At 33.9% G+C, this 24126-nt stretch overlaps 1 protein-coding gene and 1 long non-coding RNA gene across 2 annotated transcripts; one reads left to right on the forward strand and one right to left on the reverse strand.

The window, feature by feature from the left end:
- The first annotated feature begins 736 nt into the window (after positions 1–736).
- On the forward strand, positions 737–1929 carry LOC131045268 (uncharacterized). The gene is made up of 4 exons (XR_009105788.2): positions 737–918; positions 1074–1188; positions 1442–1530; positions 1634–1929. It is a non-coding gene; the product is annotated as an uncharacterized LOC131045268 (long non-coding RNA).
- A 1562-nt stretch (positions 1930–3491) lies between these two features.
- LOC131045271 (secreted RxLR effector protein 161-like) lies at positions 3492–6442 on the reverse strand. Its single transcript, XM_059211441.1, has 2 exons — positions 6367–6442; positions 3492–4120 (listed from the first exon to the last, which is right to left on the reverse strand). Exons 1-2 carry the CDS (start codon positions 6440–6442, stop codon positions 3492–3494), a joined length of 705 nt encoding a protein of 234 aa, XP_059067424.1.
- Between the last annotated feature and the right edge of the window lie 17684 nt (positions 6443–24126).

The raw sequence follows: 24126 nt of genomic DNA on the forward strand, positions 1-24126 counted from the left end.
CGTCAATTAGAACGTAGGGCTCTGACGGAAGCTCCACCCTGCATGCCAGAAGGGTGGGAGCTAAGTATAATTATTTTTATGTGCATCACCACTTGTTGCATTCATTTGAGTGGTTGGTGATGATTATTCACAATATTTTATCCCTAAATTTAGTTCCTGCCAAAACAAGTATTGGGAAAGCCATAATCTTAAACAACAATTAATCTTAAATTTAGTTGACTTTGCAGGAGGCTCCAGATTGCATTCCAAAAATCAAGAGAAGAGAACACATTGCATAGGATGTTTGTCGGTGCATTGCAGGATTATAAATATGGCTGACAAAAATTGATTAAAATTTCGGTTATCATGGATTACTGTACTGCAACAAGTAGGGGTATGTGTAAGTTATTTGTGGCAACAGCTGGATGGACATAAAACCATCACAACTATTGCACAAAATATAATCTTGAGCCTAAAGTTGTGCAGAGGAAGTTGTGCGACGTTCTTCTGTTTTCTTTGCTCCAGGGATGATGCCAATTCTTTTGCGATTTTCAGACTGCTGCGCGATAGGTAGGTTGCAGGCTACACTCAATCATTTAAATCTGAATATAGAATCTGAAGGTTTTTATGTGTTCAAGATGCTTGGGAAAAATATCATTGTAACATATATGCAATAAAATATACCATAAATTTGATGACAGGAGCACACATTTGCTCTTTTGTTCTATTATATTGCAGGAAATAGATGTGCGTAAAAATAGGCAATTCTATCGGAGGTGAAATTGCAATGCTAGCCACTCTTTGGTTTTTGCAAATGAAGGCAAAGAAACATATCTTGTTTTTGTATTACATTTTTTCTCCTTTGGTAGGAAATGCTATTCTTTGGGAGGCAATTGGGCGTGGGGATTGAATGGGAAAATTCTGTCATATTGTTTCCAGGTATGATATTGTTCCTAGGATGCTTCTTGTTCCAAGGAGGTTTTCATGTGTTCAAGATGCTTAGGAAAAATATCATTGTAACATATATGCAATAAAACATACCAAAATTTGATGACAGGAGCACACATTTGCTCTTTTGTTCTATTCTATTGCAGGAAATAGATGTGCATAGAAATGGGCCATTCTATGGGAGGTGAAATTGTTCCCAGGATGCTTCTTGCACTATTTGAATCAATTGCCAAGCCTTTGAATGTGATTGTTCCTCACTGGGTGAGCATAATGGGGGATTGACTATGTTTCTGCTTCTTCAAAAAGTCGAACCCTTTTTTCCTTTAAACTATTTAATGTCTTTAACATTCTGTTGTGGGTTTTGTTTTGTGTCCTCAATGTTTTTTATAGAAGTGAATATGTCAAGGCATTTTGATGGTTTAAGCAAAACACTTTTGGTTTGGACTTGATACGTTTGTCTCGAAGGCCTTTAGACAAAGCTTATTTTACTAATGGTCATTCTTCTTAATGCCAGATATCCATGTGTTGCATCTCATTCACACTGACTTGAAGCCAGAAAATTTACTTGTTTCTTCAGATTATGTAAATATTTCAGATAATAATGTAAGTTTACATGGTGGAATATGATTTTATGACATATATTTAATCTTACGTGTGTTTTATGACTTAAATACATAGCATGTTTAATATTTAATCATTTTTTCAGGTATCGGATGGACACACTGTTGTGATATTTGGAGTTTTGGATGTACAATTGTCGAGCTTTTCTCTTGTACAACCTGAGTTGATCTAGTGATGGAAAACTTGTGCTCTTGAATGAGAGGTCACAAGTTCAAATCCCACAAGGGTGTCAGGTACGAAGTAGTCCCATAGAGCTCTAACCCATCTGTAGACCCATACATAGATGGCTGGCATTGTGGACTATAAAAGACATTTTACTTTCTTTAAGATTCAAAGCTGCTTGCTATGTAAAGGCATTTGAAGGCAGAGACGGGCAAACAGATTCTTGGAAATTGTGTCTTTCTATGTTGTGGCAGGTGAGGGTTTCTCTCTTGGCCTTTCTAATTATCTTCCTTTAAGAGGAGCATACAATTTTAACCTTAGTCTAACCTTATGCACCGAATCTATAGTGAGGAAGTCGCATGATAGCAGGGGATGATCTTGATTATTGGTGTAATTATTTTGTAGGCTATGGCGAGTTGTTTGGCAAGCACAAGCTATTCTCAATTAAACCTGGTGAAATCATTTTATATGAGGCCCATGCAGAGCAAGGCATGGAATTTGATGGCTGCCTCATTGTGAGGTGTGGGCGTCTTCTATTCTTTCTCTCTCAAAGCGATTTACCTCTGCATGTTTTTTGTCCTCTTCATGTGGCGTGTGATGGAACGGCAAGAAATTTTTTCACTATTAAATCTTTTCTTGAAAAGTTATTATTATGCATTTTTTTTTATGTTTTTAATGATTTGGTATAATTTGTTTGTTTATATTTCTGAATTCCCCATTCATTTTGTTTTCAAAATATCTTTTTGTTTGTTTTCTTTGATGGTTTAATGACCCTTTCTTTTGTTTCAAAGTCCTGGCTTTTTATTTTGGGTTGAAACACTAAACAATTTTATCCTTTCCGTGACCTTTTGTTGCATTATTTTCTTGTTTTTATATTTCTCATAGTATCGGCATTTGGATTCAATTGAATTTATTCTCGAGTTTTTTGGATCACTCAATGTGGCTGTATTGTGCATGAGCCCTTCTCTGAGGTGCACTTGAATCGTATTTGGATCATGATTGAAGAGTGTCTATAACAACAGTCTTGCTATCCTTTGTGACCTACACCTGTGCTAGTTTCAGTTATGGGTTTTACAAAGAAGGGTTGTCCTATCATTAGGTTCGAGTTAATCTCATGTTGTCCATGAGACCTGCACATACAATCCCTCCTTACCCTTGGAAACCCGTGATCACTGCATTAAATATGAGAAATTTCGCTGAGTTTTTACCAAGTTGCTGAGTATAAGTCAAAATTGAGTCTACCAATTTTTTTACGCAGTCACACATTTTACAACTATGGTTATGAGAATATTGGCATTAGCTTATATTAAATGAATTGTTTTATTTGTTGCTGAGATTTTTTTTTTGTCTAAACCCATAAAAGCCAATATCTATAATGTTTTGGGTTAGCTACTTCACCTATCATCAAAATGAGTTTTTATTTGGGAAAAAAGTTAGTGAAGACTAAATATATTATATTGTAACAGGCCCAAAGATGTGATTCATACGCACACACCATATTATTAGATAAGAAAAGAATACATACATCATTAACTCATGAAACAGTTAAGAAGAAAACTATAGAAAAGTAAACTACAAAAAACTACCACTAGTTACAAAATAACTACTCTAATAATACAAATATCCCGTAGGATTAGTGCTTTGGTAAAGATATTAGAAATTTGCTCTACAGTGGAAAAATGTTTCAAATGTATGGTTTTGGTCTCAACATGATGTCGAATCAAGTGATATTTGGTGTTGATATGCTTGGTTTGATCATGAGATCTTAGATTCTTGGCCAATTAAATTGCAAAATTGTTGTCAACAAATAAAGGAGTTGAAGTCATTTGTTTCTCCTGCAAGTCCTCAAGAATTTTCCTGAGCCACACAATTTCTTTGGTGGCTTGAGCTGCTGCTACATATTCTTCTTTAGTAGTAGAGTCAGCATGAACTATTTGTTTCTTTGATCTCCAGGTGACAGTTGTTGATCCAAGAGTCATCAAATAACCAAAAGTAGACATACCATGTTCTTTGTCACCATCAAAATCGCAGTCAGAATAGCCAGTGAGATGAAAGTCTGATACCTTTGAATATTTGATGATGAGACTCTGGGTTCCTTGTAAATATTTTAGCACTCGTTGTGCTATAGTCCAATGCTCTTCACATGGTTTATGCATAAACCTGGACATAATTCCTACTGCAAATGTAATGTCAGGACGAGTAGTGGTGAGATAAATCAAACTTACAACAACCTGCCTACACTTGGTTGGATCTTTGAAAGCCTCTCCATCATTGGAAGAAATCTTCAAATTTTGCTCCATTGGAGTGGAAATAGAATTACAATCTTGCATTCCAGATCTGCATAATAACTCTCCAATGTATTTCTTTTGAGAAATAAAAATGAACTTGGGATTTTGAATAACTTCAATCCCTAAGTAATAATGAAGTAATCTTAGGTTAGTCATATCAAAAACCTTTTTCAACTCTTTCTTAATGCAGGCTATATAATCATCATTATTTACTATGATCAACAAATCATCAACATAAACAACTAGATATACAACTGACCTACCAACTTTCTTGACAAATAGAGTTGCATCATCTAGATTGAAGTGCTTGTAGTTTAAGTTCAAGAGGTGCTCAATTAATTTTTCATACCACACGCGTGATGCTTGCTTCAAACCATACAAGGATTTTACCAATTTACATACCTTTTGTTCCTGACCTTTGACAACAAAACCTTCAGGCTACACCATATAGACATGTTCTTTCAAATCACCATTCAAGAAGGCTATCTTAACATCCATATGATGCATATGCCATCCCTTTTGTGTTTCTAAAGAAAATAGAGTTCGAATAGTGCCCCACTTTACTATAGGGGAAAAAATTTTCTGTATAGTCAACACCCTCTTTTTGAGCATATCCTTTTGCTACAAGTCTTGCTTTATGTTTGTCTAGTGACCCATCAGTTTAATATTTGTTCTTATATACCCACTTGCAGCCAATAGGTTTGGTTCCAATTGGAGGGTCCACCAACCTCCAAGTTCCATTTTTAATGAGAACATCATACTCTCTTTGCATTGCAGTTTTCCATGCATCACTAGTTGTTGCTTCTTGAAAGGAAGGAGGTTCATCAACAATAGAAAATTTTAATTCAACATCATAAGAATTAAGAATGTTGTTACTTGTAATCATTTCCCCTACATTTTACCCCCCTTCAAGAGTTGGAAGTTCATGATCACATTCATGATAGAATTTATTAGAATGAAATCTATCAATATGAGCAAGTTGTGTGTTAATAGTAAGGTCATCTTTGTCAAATTCAAGAAATATAACATCTCAAGAAATATTAAACTTTTTGTTTGCTTCATCATACAATCGATAAGCTTTTAAAGTATTAGAATATCCCCAAAAAATGCATTTTCTACTTCTGGCATCCAATTTATTTCGGAGTTGTTCAGGAGTCAAAGCATAACAGGTGGAACCAAAAACTCTAAAATGCTTGACAGTTGGAAGATGGCCATGCCACATTTCATAAGGAGTTTTATTGTGTAGGGAAGTAGAAGGAGTCTCGTTCTTTATGTAGACAACACAAATAACTGCTTCTCCTCAAAACAGTAACTTTACATTCTTAAAAAACATTATAGATCTGACCATATTCAGTAGTGTCATGTTCATACGTTCGGCCACACTATTTTGTTGTGGATTATAAGGGACAGTAGTCCGATGTTTAATACCACTGTCCTACAAATATTTTTCAAAATCCTTAGATGTATAATCACCACCATTATTGGTTCTAAGGATTCCAATATTGAGTTGAGTCTCACTTTTAATCCACAAATGAAAATTTTGGAATGTATCAAAAGCTTGAGATTTTTCTTTTAATAAATAAACCCAACACATCCTTGTATAGTCATCAATAAAAGTCATTAAATATTTATTGCCATTTGCTGATGGAATAGGCATGGACCCACATAAATCGAAGTGAATAAGGCCTAGCTTTCTAGAAGCATGAAACATAGTCATGAAAAGGTTGTTTACTGTGTTTGCCTAAAATGCAAGCATCACATTGAGAAAGATTTCTTGGAATTATAGGAAGCCCTTGAATTCCTTGTTGTTTCATAAGTCTAAGACTATCATAGCTAATGTGGCCAATTCTACCATGCCATAACAGGCTAGAAGAAAAATTACCACTATGCTGAGAGAAATTTGCAATATGCTGAGTATTGGATGAGGTACCTTTCAACTTTAAAATCTTATCATCCTCCACTCCAGTCATAACAATCACATGATCAGAAGCTCATCCAATCTCAATGATGCCATCAAACATATGTATTGAATGACCATGTTGTCTAATATTCACAAGGGATATTAAATTTCTCTTTAATTGTGGAAGATAAAGAACATTAGAAAGGATATAATCAGCAAGACCTGGTAATTTAAGTCTAATAGATCCAATGTCTGAAGGTTTTAATTGAGACTTATCAAAAAAATACACTACTCCATCCACTTGATCATTGAATGTCTCAAAAAAGTCTTTTCTAAATGTCATGTGGCATGTGGCTCCAGTATCTAATAATCAAATGTCATTCCAAGAAGAGAACGAAGTGCTAAAAACTTCTTCAATCTCAAAGTTACAATGTGCTACAACATAATGAACAGATTCAGGAGGATTACCTTTGTCTGGTGGCTTCTCTTTCTTGGCACGAATCTTCTCCCAAGGAGTTCTGTGAAGAGGTGCACTATGACCCATTTTTCCACATCTATAGCACTTCATAGATTGTTTGTCTCTTGACTAGATGTCTTTGTGTTGGTAGTCTCTATGTTGGTGTTGAGGCTGAGAATGTTGTCTATCACCTTGATGATTTCTACCCCTTCTTCCTCTAGATTGATGTCTGCCATGACCTCTACTGCTAGTGTCATGTCTAGAAGATTCATCTTTGGATGTTCACCCCTGCTTTGCAAGACACAGAGTCTCAACATTGGGATGTGATGCCTTCTTCCCAAAGGCTTTTTCTCTCTCAGCATTTTCCTCCACAATTTTATCAAATGTTATGTCTTTCATCTTTTCACTAGCTTGAAGAGACTCAAGATAGTGTGAATAGGTAGGATACAGGGCTTTAATAAAAGCAGTGACTTGTAGATCAACTTTTACACCAGTGGCTTCAATATCATTCAAAAGAGCTCTGATTTCAAAGGCTAACTTCATCGGATCATTATCTTTCATCTCTAAGTTGAATAATTTCATTAACAATTGTATGATTTCAAGCTCTGAATGAGAATCATAACGATCTTTGAGTTTTTTTAAAGCTTGAAATGCAGTCTTACAAGAGATTATATGCCTACTCACCTCTTCACTAACGAAGGCAGGAATCAAAGCATAAGCCTTTTTGTCTTTACTCTTTGAGATGGCGAGTTCTTTTGCATCTGTAGGTTGTTCTGGTGCTTCATTGTCACCTTTGCTTTCACATACATCATCCCACATATCTTTAAAAATAAGAGTATTATTAACTTTACGAAACCATTCATGATAATTCTCTTTACCAGAAAGAACTATTCCAACAATTAAATTAAAGAATGCATTGGAATGTATTGTTAATTCTAAAACTCTATTTTCAATCTCTGCTGAAGCGAATTTGCAAAATCATTTACTTCACAATCACCACTAAAACTCCATAGTATGATCACAGACTTGTAATCATCCTATTCATCTACCCATAGTTTTCATATAGGTTCTGTAACTTTGCTCTGATACCACTGTAACAGGCCCAAAGATGTGATTCATACATACACACCATATTATTAGATAAGAAAAGAATATAAACTACTGCTAGTTACAAAATAACTACTCTAATAATACAAATATCCGGTAGGATTAGTTAGCAAATATTACATCATAGATATAATTTAAATTTTATTATCTGATGAATATCCTCTCTTCAATAAAATAATTGTTATTTCAGTCTATCCATATTGTTATTTCTGAGTTTTCAAACTAAATTTGCAGGAAAATATACTCTAAAAGCCTATACAAGAACCATAAATTTTTCATTGAATTTTGTACAACATTGTGTTGCATTATGAACAAATGTAGTATAAATGTAAAATCTATAATTAATACTCTATAAAATCATACGCTTTAAATAATATATTAATAAATTGACAATATTTGGTGAAGATAGTGATTAATAAATTGACAATATTTTGTGAAGATAGTGAAAAATTTGCAGTATAATTTAATCAAGTATGCAAGAGAACAAAATTCGCAATTTCACATGGAAGGAAATAAAGAGAAATTTACCAAGGATCAAGTTCATCCATTATACTGCCAAAACGGTCCAGCAACATTGAATTCAGTAAAACCTGCAACATAGACTAACTAAACAAATGTAATTCCTCCTTCCTAATGGCTAGAATAAGCGGGGAAATACTTTAACCAATGAGTATTTGTTTTGACATTATAGAAACAAACATTTCACGTCGGTTGATAAATTTAACACAAATCATTGATTTATTTGGCGAGTAATATAAAATAATTGAAAATTGTAGGATCTTGAATATAATAATAACCAGGCAGGTACTAATCAGATATAGACACGTTTGTACCCAATGAATTAGAGATCTAGGGTTTCAGCTTTTGGTTTCTGTTTGTATGGTGAGCTTCACCATCCAATTTTTTTGTTGTCATTATGTTGAAGCTGATATTTGTATAACTGTTTTTCAGCTGGGTGCTCTGCTGCTGTAGCCTATCAAAAGTCAATCATCCCACCGTGTGTTGCTGTTTTTTCGTTCTAGTCTCCTATTTTGTCAGCTGTGATGTTTGTAGTCTAGTGCTTCAATCCAATATCAAAGAAAACAAGGGTATATGATTCCTCTGTTGTGGTACATAAACTACCATTCCACTGGGGGCCATCAACCACAGACAAATGCTCACAATGTAACCCTCCTAACCGTCATTTTCTGCCTGGCTTAATGCTACAACTGATGACTATATATTCATGTGATAGCCAACTAGTCTATGCCAGTTTCTGTGATGGTGCAATTGGTGTTTTTATGCAGATATCCTAAGGCCCTTTTTCCATGTCCCTCCTCATGCGTTTACTAGAGTGGCTGCTAGCATTCTTATCTTGTTAGAATTCCTATATAAATTATACCTTTCTCAAGCCAAGCATGCTTATCTTTGGATGGGTGAAGCAAGCTGTTGGAATGCTCTAATGATTAAGAACATTATCCCTACAAGAAATTATGCTACACAGAAGCCAGAAGATGGTCCTTCATTTGCAAAACTACCCTGCTGGCATTTTGGCAGGAACTTCGCTGCAGTGCACCTCTTGTTATTTATAGTTGCCCAAGCTTAATGAAAAATTATTTAATTAAAACATTTGAAATATAAATTTAATGTTGAGATATAAAATGTATTATATAAATTTAATTAAAAATTTGTAATTTAAAAATAATAATAATTAAGAATTAGATTTGTAATTAAATTTATTATTACATTTTACTACAATTTTCTGATTATGTAGATTAATTATATATTTTTAGTTAAATTACAATTAATTAGAATATATTTCATAAGTTTATGCAAGATTGAATTTTATAAATTAGAGTTAAAATTTAATTAGAATTACATTTAAAATTAAATAATATAAATTATTTATATTATTTAATTTTAAGGTTTCATTATATATTAAATATTTTTCTAAGTTATCAATTGTTATTTCTAAATTCAAAATAATTTCAAAATATCTATAGATATTTTAATTAATTATAATATTAATGTGATCCTAATTAAACTGAATTTTAAATCTTTTTTAAATATAATATTGTTTTAAACTTACAATTAAATTTATTATTTTAATTAAAAGAATTGTAATAACAAAAATAATTGTAATTTATTTTATAAATATTTAATTAATTATAATTTTATTATATTAAAAATTCATATGAAATAACAATTTAAAAATTAATCGTGAATCCTAATATAATTCTAATAAATGGAGACAATAGTTGATGAAAAAGAAAACTAAAGTAATTTATAATAGGCTCATGTCACCTATATATTATAGACTCTAAAAGAATAATTTTTAGATACCTATAATTAATTCATTAAGATTAGGCAACTATAATTACTAAGTAAGATGGCCTGATTGACAGGCCTGGATATTAATAGGCCATTCACGGTTCACGTACTTACATCGTATGAAAGTTAAAACCGACAGTGGAAACGTAAAAAAATAAATTATATTATAGTAGAAGCGATGGATGATTGAAGTCTTTTCAATTGTCTTGCACCTGAAGAGGTATCTTGTCAACTATTGATTTGCTTTTAGAGAGTCCATTTCATAAAGTATATGCTTTCGTCGTAATTACTAGTCCTATTGGGTCATTTGTGCTTAACTACTAAGGCATTTGTTCACTGCTACTAGCTATTTTGAGTTGTCTACTATTGGCACAAAGGTGATTATGTATTGGACCACACTTTGAAATTTGTACATTTTGACCTTTGTGCACATAACAAATTCCACAACATGCATCGTTACTACCCACAAGCCAAAACAAAATCTTTAACCAATTAAGTCACATACTGAGAGAACATAAAAAATATCGTCAAAATCGGATAAACCGTTTAGGAGTTTAAGATTTATGAAGCTAGCTATGTCCACTAATGGCTCCTTTCCTATAAAACATTGATGCAAATAAAAAATACATAATGAAATACAAAAACTAAGCAGTAAAAAGACTTTTAAATTCAACATAACATCCTTTGAAAAGTCATTTTCACTTTAAATTGACGTGTTCCATAATCTTCAAATTACAACAATCCTCTATTGCCTTTCTTTTTAAGTATACTTAGTTTTATAATTTTACTTAAATTAATTTATTTTAGTAAAATCTTTTTATTTTTTATTTTTAAAATTTAAGATTTATATTTGTTTTAGAATTTTTTTGTTTTTTAAATTTTATTTATTTTAAGATGTAAATGAGATATATATTTATTCATTCTATCTATCAAGAGATTTTTATTACAATCGTTTTTTCACTAGATAGTTACTTTTTCAATAGTTTTTATTTTTATTTTTATTTTTATTTTTTTTTATCGAAGAAAAAGAGAATAAAAATAAAAAAATGAAATAGCATCCCAAGAAAAGATTGCAAAAAAGAGAAAGAAATTATTACAAAGACTGTATCCACCAGCTCACCAATCAAGTATATAAACAAGATTGCTCTGCTGAACCAAACAACTTTTTCAATAGTTTATTAAAGTCAATTCTTCAACATAATTATCTACACCTCTTTATAATTTGTTGCTTAAAGAACCTCTCCATACATAGATTCTCCATGGCATTGACATTAGATCATTAACTATTCTTCAACATAATTAGCGACACCTCTTTATAATTTGTTGCTCAAAGAACCTCTCCATAACTATTATTCATGGCATTGACATTATCATTAACTCTTCTACTTTCTTACATGGTGCATGTATAATATTCCTCTTCCATTAACCATCTATCCTTTGCTACCAAGGTTGACCTTGTGATAGTGCTTACACCTCATTTTCCCACTTCTAGTGTGCCCCCCACCTATTATGTTCTTTCCTCTAGTGCCATTTCCACATCTTCTACAATTGTGTCTTCTATCTAATCCCACTAGTTTTATTTTGTCTTTCCTGCTTCATAGTGTTATCCCCTCATTTCATTATGTTAGTGTTTCACCTTCCTCATATTATAGTGTTTCTTATTATCCTTTTGATTTTGTATCTTTGCCTCTTTTTTATCATCATCTTTCTGGTGTCTCCATTGTTACCCATGCTACTATTGTTATCACCATTCACAACTCTATTCTACATGCACTCTAGTACAAAAGTTAGTGTGGAGAAGAAAGTCAATTATGTGCCTAGTAACCAAGAAATTGTTAATTATAATTCAAAACATGATATGTCTCTTATGTTTGAAGTTGTTACATATCCATTTCATATTGGTTTTTGTTGCACATCACTTCGAGTTGTATCACTGTAAAAATGACACAAGTACTCATAACTTTTTAATGTAACATGCCTAGACTATGCTAAGGATGACAAATTTAAATGGTAAAGTTAAATTTCCTTACACTCTTCATGCCTATGTTATATGCAATGGTTCTACTCACTACCTTTTGGATTCACTCTTTCGATCAATTAACTAAAAATATGGACTTCAAACCAGTTGTTTCAAAATTAGTGTGAATGATTCCAAGGCTCTAATGAATATATTGATGAATATGCCGTTTAATTTGACTTACTTTGTGCTGAAATGAAATATCAACTTCCTAATTACAAGTTATAAAGGATTTTTTTTTTAGATGTTTTTGATACCTACTATCAATATTATATTGTTTATTTAATAGTTATACTTCTTTCATGGAGCTTTGTGATCATGCCAAAGATGTTAAACTCAAATTACTTATTTCTAATGCTTTAAACTATGGATCCTCTCATACATATTATATACTAGTGTATCTATCCCTCTAAATGACACTCTAATCTTTGTCAAGATATCCTTTTTGTGTAATGTCTACTTCTATCTTCAAATAAGTATGGCCCTCTTTCTCCCTCTTTGTCATAAATAGAAAATGGTAACTTTGATCCTTTCTTTGAAGATATATATCCCCCTTTTTAAGATATATTAAAAAAATTCCTTTAGAAGGGCTTTTGTGAAAATATCAACAATTTGCTCCTTTCTCTCAATATACTCCATCTTCAGTTCTTTTCTGCAACTTTCTCTGTTAGAAAATGATACATTAGTTAGATATTGTTTGTCTTTGAATTCATCAACAAATTATTTGAAAAAAAAATAGCACTTGTATTGTCACAAATAATAGGAATGGGTTCATCAAACTCAATTTTCATCTCCTTCAATTTCCATTTCATCCAAAATACACGAGTGCACCATGAAATATTTGCAACGTACTCCACTTCTATTATAGGCAAGGATATTGAATCTTGCTTCTTGGTCAACCATGACACTATAGTGTCACCAAGAAAGAAATTGTTGCCACTTGTTCTCCTCCAGTCATCAATACTTCTAACCCAATCTAAATCTGGTATATTTTGTCAAATTGAAATTCTCGTCTTTGGGATCCACAATCCTCAATAGATTGAATCATATATCTACATATTATTTTTGTTACTTTCTCATGAGTTTGCTTAATTAAAACTTGATTAAACCCTAACCATAACCTTAATTCAACCTCAATTTGAATTAAAATATTTCCCCCTAATTGAACCCTAATCTAATATTAACCCTATTCCTAATTGAATAGCAACATTAACCTTAACCCTAATCTAATCTAATATTAACCATAATTCTATTGAAACTTTATTTATAATATAGCCCTAACCCTAATCATAATTTAATTCTAGTCCTAACCCTAACTCAAAGAATTATTCTACAATCCCAATTGATACGTAATTCTATTTAACCCTATCCCTAACCTAACCCTAACACAAACCCTAATTGTAATGGAAAGATTTATTCTAATTTTGATCTTTCTTAACTTTCAACCTAAGCCCTAGTTTAACCTTACTGCTAATTGTAAAATTGGTCACAAAAATTATTCTATAACTTTAACACTAGCCATAACCCTAACCTAATGATGTAAGAGATTAATTGAAATTCCTATAGAAAGTTATTAACAAGTAAAATTTAAAATTGAATTAAAAATATTTTTTTCCATACTATCTAAAATTAGATGTAATAGTTTTACGCATGTCTCAACTAAATTAATTAGTATAATTTTTTAAGTTAAAAAATAGTTAATAATCTATTTTTAAAGAAAATTATATTAAGTGAATAGTATAATGAATAATGTGTACTCAATGATTTTTTATTTTTCCTTAAAGAAAAAACTATTTCCTTTACAGAAGTTATTAAAGATAGCCATCAAACATAAAATTTAAAATTTAATTAAAGATATATATTTTAATCTAAAATTAAAGATAATATCTTAATGCATGTCCTTATTAAATTAGATAGTATAATTTTGAAGTTCACCAATTTTTTTTAAGGCAACTCCTATTAATTAAATAGTATAACGAATAACTAAATATTGTGCACTCTATGAAAATTTATTTTACTTTAAAAAAAATCAATTTTTTTTAAAGAAATTTACTAAAGGTAGTCACATAAAATAAATTTTAAATTTGAATAAAATATATTTTTTCTAAAAATATCTAAAATCAAAGATAATATCTCCATGTTTGTCCTAATTAAAATTAAGTAGTATATTTTTTAAGTTTAACAAAATCAATTTAAAAAAATGTAAGACAATTCGTATTAATTAAATAGTACAATGGATGGACTATAAATCAAACATTGAAATGAGGTAGTGAGCCTAAATCATCTTTCATAATTTGAAATGTTTTCTTTTCTTCAATTGCCATACATGAAATGAGAAAAAAAGAGTAACAGATGATTCCATGATTAAAGTGGTCAAGGCTCTATATTATTAAGTATTATAATAGATTTGAAAATTAGTAATTCTAGTATATAGTATTGTCAATTGTAATATCTAATATGTGTTAGAGATTTTATTTTAATCCTCTATAAAGAAGCTACATTCTTATTAAAAATTTAAGATCAAAATCAAACCTATTCTCACCAAGATATAAATATGATTCAAATAGAAGAAACTCGAGATATTTAAGAATCCTAAATGCATACCTTGATCTTTGTTTCATAGAAGACATCTAGTTTCTATATTCTTAAGGAAACATCACCTTTGATTTGGGTTACCCAAACCCATGGCACAAAGTTGAACCCTAAGAAATTATAAATAAAGAAAAATTGCAAATTATGCAACGTATAATTTCTCTTCTAGTTAAGAGTAATATTAATTATAAGGAAAATTTGCAATATTTTCCTACACTAATGCAAGTTGACCGGACTATGTATAATTTGATGAGACTATGTACAACCTATTGGACCCATAAATTTAATTAGACCACGAACTACCTATTGGATCCATATTCATATAAAACTAAAAATTAAACTAAAAGAAGATAAACAAAAAATGGTTGTTATAAGCCTAGTGAAAATGCATGTCCTAGGTTTTTTTTAGTTATTTAATTTAATTTAGAAAAAGAGGGGTAAAAATTTATTCACGAAAAATAAAGAAGTATAAATAAAAAGCCATAGGCACAACCAAGACAACAACCACAAGGAAAGAAGTTCTATAAGGAACACCACAAAATACACCATTACATATTAGTGTCCTCCAAAATTAGCCTCTCCAAAGTCTCCAAGCACTCTAGGGGTAGCCCCTCCCTACCCCAAACTTCCCATCCATCTAAACTCTCTAAATCCCACTTCACCAAACAATTAGCTACTATGTTCCACTCTCTAGGGTTATGATAAAAGGAAATTGTAATGGTGAAAAATGAGGGCTTTTACCCAATTAAGGTGAAAAACCACTAATTTTAGGCTGATGGACAACTACATTCAAGAGGGGTGAACCTACTATATCTAGCCAAACAAAAAAAAAAAGGATAAGGTTGAGAATTCTTATTAGATACATAGGGATTGCAGATTGATTCCCTCTCTTTAGATTGAATTGTTAAAATCCTGAAATTAGGGTGGATGTGTTGGAACTGAAGTAATTATGCTCAAATAGTGAGCTAGAGTCGTTGGATTGAGACACGAACCTAGATCTAAGTAATATAAGAGTGTTCAGAACTATTCCCAAAAGGAGCTCATGATTTATTGAGACCAGTATGCCTATCGCTCTGATCCTCCACACTTTCACTATCCAAAGGGGATCATATTCGTCTTTTTAAATAAAGCCAATTCTGAAGATCACAACTTCATACCTATTCTCATGTACACTAAAAAGGGAAATAGGTTGGGAATATGGGTTTCCATAAGTCAAACCCCAATTTAGTAATTCACCTAGAATGAAACATTGTAAATACTGAAATAAATAATGGAAATGTTTAGCTTAGATCTGTAATTGTTGATGATGATGCTTTTCTCCTTGGATGTAATTACATTTGTTTTATGAAATGGAATGAACATGATAAAACCCTAATCACACACACACATGATTGCATATGAATGATGTAGTTTTAGTCCACAATGGATGAATGAAGAATATACAACCTCAAGGATCTCAGAAAATGCTTGATGATGAATGCTTCACTGATGCAAGAATGTTGGACTAATCACTTGGAATCTTAAATTTTTTTCTTGAAATTAGGTTGATCTAATGTCTTTATATAGGAGATTCTAGGTCATTTTACTGATTAGGTTGACCTCCAACAGTCATGTTGAGACACCAATTTCATTTCCCACTAGAGATAAGGCCTAATAAATTGATCGGGTCACAATTTATGATACTGCCAAAACATAATCCAAGGACTTACACAGGTCCAAAACCTTCTTAACCATTAAGGCTAACTGCCAACTGAATGCATCCATTTTTTTCTTGTTCAACATATTAACCACAACTTGAGAGTCTGACTCACAAATAATCTTCTTCCAACAAAGGGAGCAACTTCTCTCAACATCAAGCATTGTAGAATTTCTTATGTGTGCAAGGGTCAAAAAGTACACATTTCAAAGTGTAACTAAATACCTACTTAAAGATGCCCCAATAACCATGCACTTAAAATTGCCAATACTTATGCACAAATGAACCCGTAGTTATGCACAAATGTCCCAGTAGTGGTGCACAAATAGATCAATTATGGAGTCGAAAAGCTAAAAATGTTAGTGACTATTAGTACATATGAAATTTATTAATGAAATTTTAGTTATCAATTTTTTTGTGTCTTTAAAATTAGTAACTGGGAGTTGGGTGCACAAAATCTACGGTTATTCGAATATGAGCCGTAAGTGGTACTCTTCTCCTAATTTACACTGATGATGTCTTGGATGAAAAATGAAAAATCATTAACATCCTTAGTTGGAGTTAACATGACTCCAACAACATAGACATCCATGCAGTGAGGCTTGCACAAGGGATGCGGCTAATCTGGCTCCAAAATAGCTGACTAACTATCATGTTGTACATAGCTGAAAAATGAAAGATGCAGATAATTCTATCGAACATGACCAAGATCTTAATTTACAACTTATCCTCGTGTTATAAAGAAATCGTGATGTTTTTAGACCTAGATTAGCTCCAGCCTTGCAAAAATAGGGGGATTCCCACTGGTTTTTTTTTTCTAATACAAAAACATGTCACTTATTATCTTCACTAACTCTTCTAACTCTTTTCTACAAACTAATAGCCTTATCCAGTATGTCACTTCTTATCATCACTTCTTATCATCAATTCCCTAACGATTTACGTGGCTGCTGTGTCCAGTGATCTGTACCCATCAATAATTAAAATATTCAATCTTTACCAATTCATCTAATCTTTAAAATATTCAACATGTCAGTGTACAAATAAATAGGTGGAGCCGACTCTGCGTGTCTACCATTTGCTTTCCTGTACAAAATGGATCCACATCTCCCATGTATTTCTCACGTAAACGTAGATAAGTATCGTAAACATTATTAGTTTCTGGTTTTGCTGCATGATTCTGCGCTTCAACCACACGCTTTCCTCTTATGCTTCAAAGCATATTGAATGAGCAAATTTGATTACCCACCCACTTCTTCATCTACTCAAACCATAATGAGGTTATCTAAATTTGATTACCCAACCACTTCTTCATCTACTCAAACCATATTGAGGTTATCTAAAGAATAAAATAAATGCACTTATTAATATAGTGAGCTATGGTTCAAATATGTTGAATTGGATTTTCATACATTGATTTGAAGTTGGACAATTAGGATGTTAGATATGGTGGAATTTGGATTGGATTGGTTTGGGAAATTTGGATTAGATGGAGAAGCTTTCTCTTTGGCAATGTTCGAAAATAAACAAGCAGCAAGCATTCAAGGAATTATGCAAATGATTTTAAATTTTAAGGATTTAGATTTAAGGGGTTAAAAATGTTTTCACAATGAAGACATGTCAAGCACAATGACAACCTAGATTATTCAAGTGTGTGTATTTGTTTATGATGAAAATGGAACAACGTATGATTAGCGCCAAGATCAATTTTCAAGGAAAAAATGGAATAAGAATCCACCAAGGACATGATTAAGATTTCTCTTTCAAAGAGAGTCAAATGATGGCTTAGGGCTTCTATTACTTTGCTGTTATAGAAAATGTATCGATTTATGTTTATGCCAAGCTAAGATCTAGGTACAATGTAAATGTAAACTAAGAATATTGTAATAGACTTCTATGTAGGCAAAAACTCAACAATGGGTACAAAAGGAAATTAGAATAGTGTGTTTGCTCTTAAATCTAAGTGTGTCTAAGACGACTATGAGCTAAAGTATATGAATGCAAATTAGAGTCTACTCAAGTGTGCTAGATAATAATACTAAAATGATATTCATGAAAATGAATTAATGTATAAATGAACTAATGTATGGATGCAATATGAAATTGTAATGATGTCCTTTACAATTTGATATCAAATATTGTTAATCCTTTGCTCATTGTTGATCATGACCCTACTATTATCAACTAAGATTAAAAATAGTATGAAGAAATTATCAAGTTGTTCCGTTAATTTTAAAAAGATTAACAAACTTTTTAGGGTGCTCTGACTGCGAATTTTTAGACTGAGTGTTTTCGGACTGCGAGCTCTCCAAAGGCAACTGTGGATGCAAATCGCAGGTGATGAGTGACGTGGCCACCTCTGTGAGGATGTGGAGGAGTTAATCTCCTCCACGTGGTTTTCTCTCTTCTCTCTGTGCTCTCATTTACTGCTTGCATTTACTCTACTTAACTTTGTTTGGTGCTTGGATGTACTCTCTCTGCATTTTAACCTAACCCTTAATCACATCTCCCTGGTCGCTCGTGCGACCCCTCTGTGGCTCCCAATGGAGCCAAAATCTAATGGTGGTGCCATTAATTCTGCTAGCCCTACCGAGCAGGCTCATTCAAGTCGAAAGAAAACCTTTGCTGAGACCGTTGCTCCGCCTGCTAATGGAGTCCACTCTAGTGCGAGATTTCTTAAGACTCCTAGAGGCAAATGGCCCAGTAAGGAAGGTAAGAGCCCTACCATACCCTCAAATTCTTTCTGCATTTTGCCAAACAATGAAATGTTGAAAGAAATTGCTTCGAAAAAATCTAGATTATGTGATACTGCCATTTTCTTTGCTTGTGTTGATGTTGAGAGATGCCCGCCTAGAAAATTCCTAGATGACTGGTTTCATAATCTCTGGAATTTGAAATTAGGGCTTAGGATTTCATTCTGTAGGCAAGTGTAGAAAGGTCTTTATATTATCTTTTTTAACAATCATGAATCTCAAATTGAAATCCTCAAATGACAATATTGGATGGTCCAAAACACCTCTTTTCGTGCCCTAGCTTGGTCTCCGAAGGTGGTTAATGAGGAGGTTCTTGCGCTAGCATGCCCGAGATGGGTCATTCTTAAGGATGTCCCTCCCTTCCTCTAGCGTTTTCTTCCCTAGGTATTGGAACCATTTGAGAAAATAATTCGAATTGATGAAATAGCACGCTTGGTGCCTAACCTTGATGCAAGAATACTTGTCTCTATTAAACTTGGGATCGACATCCCTCCATTTCTAAACCTTATCATCAATGAGGAAATTTTTTTTTGCCCTATTGAAATTCTTGGAGGGTTAAACGCTTTTTTTCTCTACAAAAAAGAAGGGTATCTTCCAAAGAATTGCCCAATTATTAATCGTAGGAAGCAATTGAACAACATTAACCTAGCAGGATCATCTGAAAACCCTTGCACCGATAAGGAGTCGATCCCAAACCCAAGCAACCTTCATCCCATTAGCAAAGAAGCTAACCCTAAAGATGATCCCACCTTGAACTCGGCCGTGGCCTCCACCCTATTGAATTAAATCCAATGAATATTGACACCACTACCTATATATCCGAACCCCTCAACCCTGCTTCCGTTCCCACCAAAATTCCTGAGGGTTCGCCTTCCACCTGTTTTCAAATAGTCACATCAAGAAAGCGAAGATGGAAAATTGCCCAGCAACTCGCCTTGAATCAAATCTGTGTAGGTGATCAAATTGCCAATCAATTGGCTACCACTAGCAAATACCCCAGCCCTATGATTGATGACATATCCACTACTTCACAAACTCTGATCAATTCCCTAGTTAAAATAATGGTTAAAAATTTGGAGAAATCTGATCGTGGTGTTGGTGATGCTAGCATGAGTGATAATCCTACAAAAATGATGCTCAGGTTTGGGACTCCCAAACGATCTGAACTCACATTATCTATAGGGGTTACCCCTGATGTTAACACCACCAACCCCGTGAAATCATCTATGCTCAACAAGATAGAGGACAACCATATTATTGAAGTTATTTATGCTAATAAGGGTCTAGAAGACATTAAGTCTATCTCAATGCTCCTTGGCTTTCCAGGCTCCCAAGTGTCTAGGTCAAACATTGAAGAAACTACAGATGGTAAGAATGAGCTAACTGAACTTAGTGAGGATGATGATGACCTCATGAAAGGATCCTCCATGGCTAAAAAGAAAGGTAGACCAGTTGGTTCCAAAAATAAGAAAAAGTATGGAGATCAAAATGGTCTCCCCAATAGTCCCTCCTAATCCCCTTCTCTCATGAAGTACATCTCATGGAATATTAGAGGCTTGGAGTCACCTGATAGGAAGTTTGTTAATAAAAGGTTTTTAAACTGTCATAAAAATTTAGACTATTTGATGCTTCAAGAGCTTAAAGCTGTTGAATTCTCTCGACACTGTGCTTGATTTTATTTAGAGAGATGCGATCAAAGTATACACCAATCATCCTAAGCGAAAGGGTGGAGTTGGTCTTCTCATTAACCCTAAGTGGGCAAATTACATTAGGGATAGGGGCGTCTCCCTATGTAACAGAGTGGCCTGGGCTACCCTGGATATTAAAGGCTCTTGTTTTGGTGTATGTTCTATTTATGCACCTAATGATTACAAGGAAAGAGTGTCCCTTTGGAATTGGCTGGCATCCCTCCCAAGTATCCCCTAGGTCATGGCTGGAGACTTTAACATGATTGAAAACCAAGATGATAAGATCGGGGGTATCCCTTTTGAATGGAAATGCCAAGAGAAACCCCATTGGGATAGGTTTAAGCAACACATACAGTTATTTGACCCCCTTGAGGGTAGCAAATCTAAAACCTCATTCCTATGGTACACCTGGTTCAACTTTCAGCAAGGTCCTAAATGAATTTATTCCAAATTAGACAGGTTCTATTCTAATAAAGATTACTTCTCCTTCTCCCCTAACCACTTGGGGAACTCGGTGGTTGTCTTGTCGGTGACCTTATCTGACCACTTTCCTATCATAGCTATCATCAATACTAGGAACTCCATCTCCATCAACAACCCCTACAATAAGAAGTTTATCCTCAACACCTCCCTGTTGAATGACAAGGATGCCCTAATTACCATTAAGATGGTTAGACTCTTCAACATGCACACTCAACATCACCAATCCCACACCCTCAGATGGAATACAAACATCTCCTCTTGGTATTAAATACTCCAAACTATTGGCCAGAAGAAAGCCAAGGATCTCAGATCTCTAGAAAAAACTCTCACTAATCGACTCCACTCTTTGGAATTTGAAATACAATTACAACCTTCCTCCTCTACCTTGGCGGAACAGGTCTCTCAAGCTAGAGACATTCTTAGGAAACATCAACAGATCAAAATCATAGGTGCCTTCATTAGATCCCATAATCACTGGCTCAAATTTGGAGACAAAGGCTCCAAGGTCTTCTTCAACCTTCTTAAACAAAAAAAAAATAGAGAAAAAATTGACAGAATCATAATAGAGGATAAGGAACTCCTGAATATCAATGATATCAAAGATGCTTTTGAAATGTTTTATAAGACTCTCTTTACCTAGGAGGATAATGAAGCTTTGAAAGATGCTAGAAATAGATGTAGTAACATTATCCCAAAAAGGATTTTTGAGAATGAAGCTCTCCTTCTCAGGACCAAAATCTCTATGACAGAAATTGTTGATGCCATTAAGGCTCTTAAGGATAATAAGGCCCCAAGCCTGGATGGACTCCCTGTTGAGCTCTACAAAGCCAATATTGAGTGGATCACCAAAGACCTCTATGACATATACACTGAAGCACTCGATAATGGCACCCTTGGGGAGTCCATCAATAGGGGCATTGTTAAACTTATCCCAAAAGATGGGGATAAAGCTCTCATAAAACACTAGAGGCCGATTACCCTCTTGAACGTCTCCTACAAAATATTGGCCAAAGCCCTAGCTTCTCGCCTTGAGAAAATTCTTCCCAAGTTCATCTGCACTACCCAAACAGGATTCATTAAAGGTAGGTATATCTTGGAGAACCTTCTCACTAGCTGGGAATCTATGGAATGGGCCAAGACCTCAAATCAAGATACTGCCATGTTCCTTGTGGACTTTGAGAAAGCATATGACAGGGTGGAATGGGACTTCATCCTCATGAAGCTCAAAGCCTTTGGCTTCCCTAGCGAGTTCTATAAATATGTTCAAATCCTCCTCAAAGATGCCTCCACCTTGATTGAAATTAATGGAACTCTCCCTCAGCCTATTCCTCTTTCTAGATCCATTAGGTAGGGTTGCCCTCTTTCCCCTGCTCTATTTTTTATTGCCTCGGATGCCCTATTCTACCTCCTAAGAGAGGACACCCTATCCCCTACAGTTCATAGTATTAAGTTGCCAAATGACTCTAAATTTATCAACATTTAGTTTGCTGATGATACCTCGCTCTTCCTGGAGCTCTCTAGGCATAACATTGACTCCCTAAATCAAAAACTTGCAAGCTTTGGTAGAGCTTTTGGTGCTTGTATATCCAACTCCAAATCTATTCTCCTTAGATGGAAAGAGGAACCCCCAAACTAGCTTCAGCAATTTGGATATTCATGGGGAGGACCCAATAAAATAGTGAGATACCTTGGTATCCCTTTTTCTATTTCTCCCTCTCTCAAAGACATGTGGCTTTGGGTCAAAGAAAAGATTGATAAAAAACTTAACAAATGGAACAATAAGGTTCTATCCTTGGCTAGTAGGATCTAAGTCTGCCAGAAAATCCTTTCTTTCTATAGCACATACTACTCTTTTGTCTGGATGTTCAGTAACTACCAAATCTTTGAAATCCAAAAATATATTAGACGCTTCCTATGGTCTAATGGCAAGGGTAAAAGGAAGGCCCACATAGTCAAATGGATCTGGTGCCATATAGACAAGAAACTTGGTGGGCTGGGTCTTAAGGATCTCAGAATGCAAGGAATTTCCCTTGCTACCAAATGGATATTTCATGCTTTGGAAGGACAATAACCCTGGAAGATTCTTATCAGACATAACATACAAAATGGGGTCCCTAAATTTGCCAAATCTTGGAAAGCCCTCCCCTTCAGTGACCTGGTAGCGGGTGGTTTCTCTGTGTCTGTCCAAGGCACTTGGGTGTTTAAGTCCATCTGGAAAGCCTGGGAGCATGTGTGTAAACTTATTGTCAACTCTAATATTGACTCTAATAACACTTTGCATGGGGAGAGGTCAATATGGTGGAATCTCTTCCATAACTCTAAACCCCTTGCCTTAACCCAAGGATGTTCTGCCAAGTGCTGGTATAATAAGGGCATTAAGTATATTATGGACATCTTGTAAGATGATAATCTCATCAGCTGGGAGGATCTTAGCAATGAGTATGACCTCCCTACCTCGCATAAGAGAACCTATAATATGATTAAAAACGCCTGTGCTTGTCTAAATCTTCCTAGGAACACTGATGTAGATGCTCATAGATATCTCTCGTTCCTATGGAAGGATGGCTCCCTCCTCTCCAAAATCAAAGTTAAGTCTATCTACAAACTGTTCAATTATGACACCTCGGTGGTCGACCATGTTAATTCTCTTTGGTATGTTGACCTTAATACCTCTACCTGGCAGAAAATGTTTGAGAAACTATGGAAGTCTCCCATCCCCCCAAAAATCAAATGCTTTAGGTGGCAACTAATGCTGGATAGACTGCCTATTAGGAATAACTCTTCTACTTTCGACCTATGCTCTATCTTTAGGAAGCCTGAAACTGCAGGACACATCTTTTTTTACTGCATTTTTGCTAGAGAGGTCTGGTTGATGTTTGGAATCTCCATTACTGAACATGTATGTACTCTTGATATTATTATTGGTTTCATTCATGGCCTTAAGAAGGATGCTAACCTATTTTGGTAAATTCTCTCTTCTTTCATACTTTGGTTTATTTGGAAACTTTGAAATGAGGAAAAGTTCCAAGGTATTGATAGGTCTCTTACTAGGTTTTTTTAAAAACTCATACGTTATAAAATTGTTGTGCAGATGTGTTTTTTAATGAATGTCGAGAGGGAGAAGT

The sequence above is a fragment of the Cryptomeria japonica genome, chromosome 9 (assembly GCF_030272615.1).
Source record: "Cryptomeria japonica chromosome 9, Sugi_1.0, whole genome shotgun sequence".
Taxonomy (NCBI): Eukaryota; Viridiplantae; Streptophyta; class Pinopsida; order Cupressales; family Cupressaceae; genus Cryptomeria; species Cryptomeria japonica.

What these genes read in the sequence shown, in the direction of transcription:
- LOC131045271 (XM_059211441.1), bottom strand. Translation starts at nt 6,442, where the DNA reads ATGGGTCATAGTGCACCTCTTCACAGAACTCCTTGGGAGAAGATTCGT. An exon ending in AGAGAAGCCACCAGACAAAG is followed by an intron (nt 4,121 to 6,366) that starts GTAATCCTCCTG and finishes ATTATTACTTAG; the next exon opens with GGATTGAAGTTATTCAAAAT.